Raw genomic sequence first — 10,903 nt, forward strand, 5'->3', positions numbered from 1 at the left:
CCTTTTTAAACTGTAAGGCCATTCCTCAAGTCTTATAAATTAAGCATGAATGCATCATACACATTTTATAAAAAGTTCCAACTCATCATAATCTGTACTTATGATACATTAATACAAATGAAGTTCTTTATAAAATTAACTTAAAATGGATATACCGGTTATTAAACCATTAACCATTTAATAATTTTATTTTTTTCAAATTTAAAAATCTTTTGGGGGAGAAATACTACATGGATGAACCTTGAAAACATTATGCTAAGTGAAATAAGCCAGACACAAAATGACAAATACTGTATGATTACACTTAAATGAGGTACCTAGAGTAGTCAAATTCATAGAGACAGAAAGAATAGAAGTTACAAGGGGCTGGAGGTAGGAAAAAAATGGGGAGCTGCTTAATGGATAGAGACTTTCTTTCTGGGGTGACAAAAAGGTTCTAGAGATGGATAGTGGTGATGGTTACACACAATGTGTATAGACTTAATGCTACTGAAATGTAATTTTGTGGGTTTTTTGGGGCAATAAAATACCCCACATTGAGAAGTGAAGAGAAACATGTTAAGAGACTTGAAGGAAAAAAATTGGGGCAGAGGGGTGTTTTTTATAGGTTAAACAATAAAAGCCATTTAAACATTTAACAATTTCTGTAAGGACAAGAATTGTCAAGATTGAGACAGCATTGATTTCTTGACTCTACTCAATACTTCTTTGGTTTCTCTTCTTCCTTCTCCCTTCTAAGTTTCCTACCTCCCATTCAGAAAGCAAAGCAAAACAAGCAAAAATTCCCCCTTCCCTCAAACAAGGAAAGAGTTTTTGAAAAAGTTCATGTCAGAGAAGAGCAGACATGTTTTGGGAGTGAAGGATATTTGTGGATTTGTATAGATGTGATCATTAGGGCTGTGTTGTTTTGAAGTAATATAGGACATCTAAAGGAAAATTTATTTTCAGCAGAGGAGAGAAAGATGAAGAATATGTACTTTTAAGCATCTTCACTTGAGGAGTGGCAAAATGAGAAGCATAACCTGCTATAATCACTTTAAGAATTTCAGGCTGAGTGTGGTGGTGCAGTCTCTCATTCCAGTTACTCCGGGAGGTTGAGGTGGGGGGATCACTTAAGCCCAGGAGTTCGAGGTTGCAGTGAGCTATGATTGTGCTACTGCATTCCAGCCTGGGTGACAGGGTGAAGCCTCATCTCAAAAAATAAAAATTAAAAAAAAAAAAAAGAATCTCAAACAAACTAATCAAACGATGACATGCACTTTTCTAGGTTGGTACCTTCCTTCTTGCGACTCGGATCCTGGAACGTCATTATGTTTGTGTGCTTTGAACAACTGAAACGAGAACTGTCAAAGTCAAGGCAGACTATGGACTGTGCCACATAATCAGCTTCAAGAAAATGATGTGACATACCAGTGGGAATCTTGCTGACTGGATCATAAAAACAAACAAAACTTGTTCACTTATTTTAACCTAAAATGATAAAGGAATTTTGGTAGAGGATTTTGGACTTTTCTATATAAAAAAGAGGAAAACTAATGCCTATTTCATGTAACTTTTTTTTCTCAGTGTCTTAAAAAGGGGAAAGCAACACATTCAGCATATACCCTGGCAAATGTAATGCAGATAAGCTACTGCATTTGACCATTTCTGGAGTGCAACTGTGTGAATGAATGTGAAGAACTTTAACATGTTTTAATTACAATTCCAACTGGTAGAAAAGAAACTGAGTGAAATGCAGTTTATATTTATAGATACTTAAAAATGAAGTTATTAAAAATATTAGTTTTTATTAACCACAGTTGTCAGTTAATATATTCAATAAACGATTGCTAATACCTTTTAAAGTGTGTCTTTTGAGATCTATACCTGGGTGTAGGAGTCAAGTTCACCTAGAATACAATACTGCCCAATAGGAAGTGCAGGTCTTTAGAATCATAGGCATGAACCTACTCTGAATGTTATTAGTATAAATTTTTAATGTTTAGAGTCCAGATTTGATGATATCTTTAACAACTTCTAATCTAAGACACTATATTCATTTTAGCAGGATTGTTACTAGAGTCCTGGCACCTGTGCTAGCATCACGTAATTTTAGAGCTGGAGGATACTTCTGGGAAGACAGAGGAACAGTTTGAGATTCCTACTGAGATGAAAATGAATCTTCATGGCATCTTTCAGCAAAGCCAAATTCAAATTCATCATTAGCACCTGTAGTAACCTTTTTAATGCCTACAAACTGCATGCAGAAGAGAGAGGGAAACAGTAAAACATATTAAAAAGAAGTTTTTAAGACAAAGCCCAGTCTGATTTTAAGCCAAATACAAGGATTGGCAGCTTGGACGACCAGGAAGGTTACAGGTTGCCAAACATCATTCTACTTCTGTTTTAATCAACTCCACGTTACATTTACTATTGAGGATCCTCACCTTGCCCTCATGCATATCTTCCCCATTCATTACCTGCAAAAGGGTCTTGTAGCAGATATCTTCTATGTTCTACACATACCATTTTGCTCTTTAGTGCTTGCTGACCTGACTTCCTATTGTCATGTCAGCACCTGCCCTTTTTAGGGTCTTCTGGCCACCAGAGCCAGCTTTACTCACCTGTGCGTGGCATTCTAGAGGAGCAGGGAAAATAACACAGCCCCAGTGCAGCCCTTAACCAATAACTGGTAGTAGTTGGTGTACAAATATCTCAGTTCCCTCAACTGTCAGGTGGAGTACTGCTGAGGGATCAAACTCTAGTAACACACAGCAGTGTTTTGCTTATTATGGCTAACTAAAAAATCACAGGGTCTTCATGCATTTGGAAAGGAGACTTTATTTCTTACAAAGGGTTATAGCCTTCAAGGTGGTCATTCTGCAGGTTAGAAAGCGTATCCTCCAGCAAAGACCAGAGGCAGGCACTTCTAGGGAAGGAAGAGTAAGACAGGAATTTAAGTTGAATGGGTTGGTCAAGTATACGTATTCAACAGGCTACAGATGGATCCATGAATATTCATGAAGGCAGTCCTGATGCATGCATGTTAAACAAACATGCGTGTTACACCTTGGGGTGGGGACTTAACATTTAAATACATTACAGTTAGGCCCTATACATGACAAGGTGAAGCAGGGACACAAAGGCACACAATGCACCATCTCTGTAAATGGGCCAGAGCCAGTCCACAGTGGTTGGTCTCTTATCAGGAGAAACCTACTAGAATCCTCTTGTCCAGTTAAAACTGTAGTTATGGCTGGTGGAAAATGGGCTGGAGCCAGTCAACACTTGGTGAAGCTGCAATTGCTTCAGACACTCAAGGCCAGTGTTTGTTTAGCTGCTCGAGAAAAAGAAAAATCTGTGGCAGTTAGAACATAGTTTATTCTTTAAGTGTAGGAGTGCGTAACTTAATCCTGCCTGGCATGGCCTTAGGTCCTGTTTATAATTTGGCATCTTACAGCTAGCTCACAAGTGATATGAAGGTATACACAGAAAATCCAAAAGAATTGGCATACATAATAAAAGTTTGGCAAAGTGGCTAATAAAATCAATATTTAAAAGACTAAATACCTACATTTCTATATACCAGCAAAAGGAAGTAAGAAAATAAAGCTGTAAAAATGTATAACCGCATTTAAAAATAGTACTTGGGAATAAATATAACAAAACATGTGTCATATCACTATGGAGAAGACTACAATGCTACAAAGAATATTGCCACAAAGCTTCTGTTCCCTCAGTCTGTGATCTCTATTTTAACATTCATGCTGGTCAGTTGTGTCTAAACCATCCAACGGAGGGGATGTAACAAAGCATGTCTGACCTTCCATTCTATCACGGCTGGGAATTCAGTTTTGAGGGTTTCTCTGGGGTCCCCTTGGCCAAGAGGGGGTCCTTTAGTCAGTGGGAAGCTTTAGATTTTATTTTTAGCTTACAACATTTGTGGGCTGACTTCTATTCCCTATCTCGGTTCCCTACTCCGTTACCAGTGTTTCCTTGGATCACCTCCGAAATGAAGTGCAAATCCTTTCCTCAAGGTCTGATTCACAGGGAATTCAAACTAGGGCAAATCACAACCTTAAAATAGCATGTTTCTTTCAAGAATAAGGAATAAAACATGTAACCATTTCTGTGCCTGGGACCCTGGTCAGGCAATGGGAAGTTGCAAATGGAGGGAAGCAAGTTGGCCAATTCCTGGTACAGAGAAACGCGAGTCATCGGAAGATATTTGAGGATCTGCTATGCTCTAGACATTGTGTATACTACACAGTGGTACATAAAACAAGCATAGGCCCTGCCCCCATACAGAAGGAAATATAAGGGAATCCATCTGTTATCAGAAGGTACCTGGGGATTTACCAAGTGTTTTGATAGCAGCCTCAGTGATCTCATCTGATAGGGAACACAACTGCGGGGGTGGGTGAAAGCCCCTACAGGCCTGAGAATCACCACAAAGTTTTTCTTTTTCATGCAAAGTAAGTGGCAATAATCACACTCTGTTCTTTGTTTAACAAGGCAAGCCATTACTTGAAACAAGGTAAGATATAAAGTCTGCAAATCATTCTTGCTTCTTGTCTTCATTTGTTAAAATGGGAAAATTTTCATTGTGGAATATAACACATATACATAAAAGTGCATAAAGCAAATGAATATTTTAATGTATTATTACAAAGTGAACTAACAGGTAACCAAAGTGAAGCCCAAGAAACAGAAAATTGCAAGCACCGCAGAACCGCCTCCACCCACGGGATCACAACTTGAGACCATCTTAACTTTGCTTTCATGGTAAATGGTTTTCCGTGTGTTTTTATATAGATTCACTATTTAAGTATACATCCCTAAATTATATGGCTCATTTGTCTATTTTTAAACTTCATATAAATGGAATCTTCCAGTATGTTTTATGTGCACATCTTTTGACCAATATTACAAATTTAGAATTCACACAACAGTAGGCTAGCTAGGCAGCTCTGCTAATCTTAGCTGAATTCAGTTGGCCTTTAAATTCAGGCCATGGGTTTATGACCAGTTCTGATCAACTCCATGTGGCTCTGATTCATCTGGTACCCATGGACAAACCAAGGCATGCTCTTTTTCATGGTGATGGCAGAGGCGCAAGAATAAGCCCAATTGCTCAAACCTATTTCAAGCCTTTGCTTATGTCCACTAACATTCCACTGATCTTGGCAAGTCACATGGTCAAGCCTAACATCAAGGAGCAGGGAAATGCACTCCTTATTGGGAAATAGAAAGGACTGAATATTTGCTGAATAAATCCAAACTGGCATAGCACATCTGTTCAACATGGTACTAGAAGTCCTAGCTAGTGCAGTAAGACAAATAAATGGATGGAAAGAAATAAAAGTTACTGCTCACGAGTGATATGAATGTGTACACAGAAAATCCAAAAGAATTGGCACATATAAGAGTTTGGCAAAGTGGCTAATAAAATCAACATTAAAAATGTATTATATAAAAGCATTTTAGGCCGGGCGTGGTGGCTCACACCTGTAATCCCAGCACTTTGGGAGACCAAGGCAGGTGAATCACCTGAGGTCAGGAGTTCGAGACCAGCCTGGCCAACATGATGAAACCCTGTCTCTACTAAAAATACAAAAAAATTAGCTGCTCATGGTGGCGGGCACCTGTAATCCCACTTACTCAGGAGGCTGAGGCAGGAGAATCACTTGAACCCGGGAGGCAGAAGTTACAGTGAGCCGAGATGGCACCATTGCACTCCAGCCTGGGTGACAGAGCAAGACTCTGTCTCAAAAAAAAAAAAAAAAAAAAAGCATTTTAAAATAGTACCTGGGAATAAATACAACAAAAGATGTGTGGTATCACTATAAAGGCTACAATTCTATTGAAATATGTTTTTTAAAACTATATAGGTATACAACATACTCTTGGATTGGGAAAAACTGTTTTTACATTTATCTTACAGATTTAATGCAATCTATAGAGTTAAAGCATTTATTTTTATCATTAATAGTCTGTCCCTAGAGGGAAATGATCTGCATCAAACTGCTCCATAGTTCTCCAGTCTTTCTAAATTTCATTCCAATATTTTACTGTTTAAAGTGTATTTGTTGTAGTTTATAAGGATACACTTTATAAAATTAATCACTTTTTCTCATTTACTATTTTTTAAACATAAATGAATTTTTATCAAATGTTTTTTCTGCATGTAAGACTATCATATGATTTTCAAATGTTAATATGAAAACTTACATTAGTTTTATTCTGGTGATCAACTGAGCCATAACTGATCACATATTAAAGCAATATTATCTATAAATGCAGGTCATTAATATATTAAAATTAGTAAGCTTCCGGATTCAGTATGCTAACATTTTGTTTATAATTATTGCATCTAAAGTGACATTGGCATACAATTTTTTTTCATACTGTTCTTGTGGAGTTTTAGTCATCAAGGTTATGATAGTCTCATGAATTGCAGAGTCTATACTCTATCATTTGCAAGAGTTTGTGAAAAGTGATTTTACTCTTAAATGTGTCATTCAGCTCACTGATGCAAGCCATATAGAACTGCAGTTTTTAGTAGAAAGGGTTTTAATTGCTAATTCAGTTTAATAGGGCTGACTTTCCCCCTTTCTTGTACAGTTTGGGTAAGCTGTATTTTTCTAGAAATTTTTGTATTTCATTAAAATTTTCAAATTTTTGAAAAGATTAATTTTTTTCACCATCTGTATAATTTGTAGGGATGTCCCATATTTCATTGACATTATTTGCTTTCTCCTTTATTCTTAACTAGTATCATCAAGTTTATCAATATTAGTCTTTTCAAGCAAAAACTTATTTCTGTTGATCCTATATGCTTGTTTCCTATTCTATGCATTTTAAGCACTTATCTTTAATATTTCCTTGTCTATTTTCTTTACATTTATTGTGTTCTTCATCAAACTCCTTAAGATGGATGTTTTGTCTTTAATTTCCAGCCTTTCTATTTTCAAATATATACATTTATTTAAAATTATAATTAGTACTAACTTTAATAAAGTTAGTACTAATATACTAACTTAACCTTATCCAACCAGATCTACCTGTAATATTTTTATTTCAAAGTAAGATATACACACATACACACACACACACACACACACACAGAACTGCTGTGCAGCTGTAAAAAATGATGGATTTATGTGAAAATAGATCCATTTTATGATGGATAATAGAACTTTTATGTAAAGTTAAGAATAAAACAGTGCAGTTTAGCATGAATTATTCCTACTGTTTGTAAGAACAGGCAGGTGGAGGTGGTGGCTTCTTTTTAAATAGAGGACATTTTCAGTCTCATAACCACTTGTTTCTCATTCAACATTGTAAATAGGTAATTAGCAGTTAAAAAGTCAAGAAAATAAAAACTTTTTTCTATATATTCTGATTTACCTATAGCAACATAAGAAAAATAAGAAAAATGTTTAATGAGCATGAATGACTAAATGAAGGAATATGGAAAAGAAGAAGTATCAACAGAAAGGCTTATAACAATTTCAACATGTTTTTTTATTTGCTCACTTAACATTCCAAACAAAATAACATTTTACACTATTGCTTTTACTTAAGAAGTCAACTGCCTTATCCAAAGTAGACAAAAATCCCAATTCCTTTAAGTGTCCAAGTGGTACTTTTCCCCCAGAGAAAGCTACTTGAATACTTTAACAGAAACACAGAATCATCCTATAATAGTAAGGTAGTAGTTGGGTCTTACCTGTACTACATTTAAAACTTTTCTCATCAAAAACTGAATACAGAAAAAAAACCCCAAACACCTCCACTCATGATTCCTCTCAGATTTTTAACAATTCCACTAATCTTTATTAAAAATTGCTTTTGTAGAGAGGTGTATAAATATGAAAATGGAAAGTAAGCCTCCCCACACCTGTTCATGGAGAAGCAGGGTAGACCATTTATCCTGAGAAAACAGCTGCTGGTCCCCATTATTTCAAGAAAGATAATAAACATTATGGCCCTCCAAGTCAAACCTCCTATCTTCTGTGTCATGATCATGTGTAACCTTTTCTGTTCTAGCTGCAAGCATCTATTTTTCATATTCATGTGATGCTTCTCCTTTGAGCAAATCTTTGATGAACTTATATTTCGCTGAAGGTTCTCAAAGGGGAGAAAGAGTGCATGAGCAATTATAATACTGGAACAAAAGTGAAGAGTACATATATTTTCACATAGAAAAAATACATACAAATCCAAGTAGCTCCTAAAAATACGAATCAGATGGGAATTTTTAAGAAAAAGATTGTTTTCTAAACTGTAAATGGTGCTAGTAAGACACTGATTTTTATATCTAGCTACATCACCATATTTATGTACAAAGAGAGGTTGGTATAGGTTCACTGATACCCCCTGATTTCTCCCATTTCTTTAAAGATTGTCTTTCAGACCCTATTAAAACCATGACTATTAATTTTTTAGACTACTTCCTGTCACTGACACACTCTCTTCAATCTGGCACATACAAAAATTCATTTCAACATTTATTTACTTTTTTGATGCTAAAACTAACATAATTTTTTGGCTATTTCAATGCCACAATATTCTACCACTACTTTGGCATTTTACTAATCATTATAGAAATAGGTAAGATTCTAAATATGGATTTTAAGACTACATAAAATTCCCACTACATATGTCAAAAGGGAAAGTAGGACGGTAGACGCAATTATATTTCTGTTTTCATGTATATCACTATCAAGAGTCTGAAGGCCCATGTTGCATTCTAATTTACAACTGACATTGGTGACATTTTGCTTGGCTTCTAGACTCAAACCTAGAATTTAATAGTGGCTTTTAGATCAATTTGCTGTAAAACTATCTGAAATGGATGCAGATTATTTTAAGCAAAAATAGAATGATACTTATAACGTACATATGGAGGTGGATTTAAAGAACACATTATTGAGCAAACTTTATACCGACATTTTCTTAACATCATCATAGTTTTTCTTCCTAGAAGGGAAAAAACTTAATTACTTAAAATTTTCCCCTTCCATACTTAAAGCATTCTGAAGTATACTGACAAAGGTTTCAATCAGTTCAAGTTCTCTGCTGTTGGAGGATCAAAACACAAAGATAAGCATTTTCAGCACAAACATCAAAAGATGAACAGAATTGCTTTCCATGTAATAGTTAATACCTTAATGCAATGAAGTTGTCAGGATTTTGCGATATATCATATAGCTGGACAATAAAGCATGAAAATATTTTTTAAAAATTAAGTGAAGACATTCCCAAAGTTGAGATGTCCCCTACAAGAAACCAATTTTTAAATTCCTGTAATACTGAAAAGCTAAATTGCCACTATTGTAATAAAAGGAACTAAAATTTTAAAATAATTTTATCTTATTGAGAAACTAATTTTAACGCATGCACTTTAAATGTATGTGCTATACAACACTGCGTCTTATTTTCCAATTGGATATGTCTTACCACTCTTCTCTTTAACAAGTTTGAAAGAGAAAGGTCAACAGACATGAGCAAATACTTAAAAAGTCTCAAGTTTTGCTCTATTATATACGAGCCAGTCCTTAAACACTTGACATACACCCACATTAAAAGGTGTGCTAAATATCATCATGTTTTAGATGAAATTATGTCTTCGAAAGGTTGGTTTCTGTAGGATTTAAGGAGAACTTAAACTTTCCTGCTTTAAACTTTAGTTTTGCTATCAGTACAAATGTGTAAAACACACCAAGAAGAAATCATTCGCATAAGAATCTCATCACTATATAATCCTTGACAGCACTTGCTGCCCTCCTGAGATATTAGGAGAATAAAACTATATAAAATGCACAGTCATCATGTCGTCTTCAAGCTATTTTAGTATCCCACAAACCGTTAACATAAAGTTCATACATCGTTATCTAAGAACACCATGGAGTCAAAGAGAAGCAAGAGTTAACAGTAAGTCAAATAAACCAATGATGTTTAACTGAGATTTGTTTTAAACTTAAACTTTCTTAAGTTTCAAAGACAGTTTTATTTAAATAAAAACTGTCTTTTATAATCTTTTTGTCTTTTACATAATCAAGATTTTCTTGGCAAATACATCTCTTTTCATAAACATACATAGGTGGAGAAGTTTCATACACAAGTAAAGCAGTTTCATAAACATACATAGCTAGAGAAGAAAACATTAAGGTTCTTTTCTACAACTGATAAAAAGCAAATACTGAAGATGAGAAAATGCCTTTAAGCTTTCAAATAACACTGTGGCATTTTAAAGTGTGTTATTTAAAAACAAAAAAGCTAGTCACCAATACTGTCATTCTCTCATCAGTTATGCTCAATAATCACAGAAACCCAAAAGGAGGCCATAATTCTTTATTCTCTCTGCCGTATCTCTACTCCGTTTGCTACTAATGAAGCAACATTATGACATGTAATTAAGATGCAAACAAAGAAAATCATAAAGAAACACTCTTCCTGTTAATTACCCTAGAAATAAAAATCAGACAAAATTAAAAACAGCCATTTCCAAACTAAAAACCAAAAAAAAAACCTTAAAAGAGCTTTGAAAAAAGATACCAACTTGATCCCACAACACATAAAAATGAAAATTGATTTTACACATTTTAATCAACCAATTTAATACAAATACCTGATTTGTACTTTTACACCAACGGGCTAAGTCCCAAGTTCCAAACTGTAGCTCGCATGACTCTACAGAGGGGATCTTTGGAAGGATAAGGTACCTTTGGAGAACAGTGTATAAACAACTGTAAACATACACTGATTGTCCACTAGCTTTCTTAAATAGAATTTCTGAAATATTTTTGTAGGAAATTATATATAAGAGTGTAATTGATCAGATAATTCCTATTACAACATATAAATTCTGTTGAATGTGCAAAATGTGGTAGAAATAGAAGATACAGTGGATGATTTA

General features: G+C 34.8%; 1 protein-coding gene across 1 annotated transcript in view; it reads left to right on the top strand.

Moving 5' to 3' along the window:
• UCP1 (uncoupling protein 1 (mitochondrial, proton carrier)) overlaps positions 1-1,566 on the top strand; it is a 10,258-nt gene extending 8,692 nt beyond the window's left edge. Inside the window, exon 6 of the mRNA XM_011985614.1 lies at positions 1,268-1,566. Coding sequence (XP_011841004.1) covers positions 1,268-1,382 — 115 coding nt within the window. The 3' untranslated portion in view covers positions 1,383-1,566. The remainder of the gene's footprint in view (positions 1-1,267) is intronic.
• The last annotated feature ends 9,337 nt before the right edge of the window (positions 1,567-10,903 follow it).

This window comes from Mandrillus leucophaeus, unplaced genomic scaffold, assembly GCF_000951045.1.
Source record: "Mandrillus leucophaeus isolate KB7577 unplaced genomic scaffold, Mleu.le_1.0 Scaffold289, whole genome shotgun sequence".
Taxonomy (NCBI): domain Eukaryota; kingdom Metazoa; phylum Chordata; class Mammalia; order Primates; family Cercopithecidae; genus Mandrillus; species Mandrillus leucophaeus.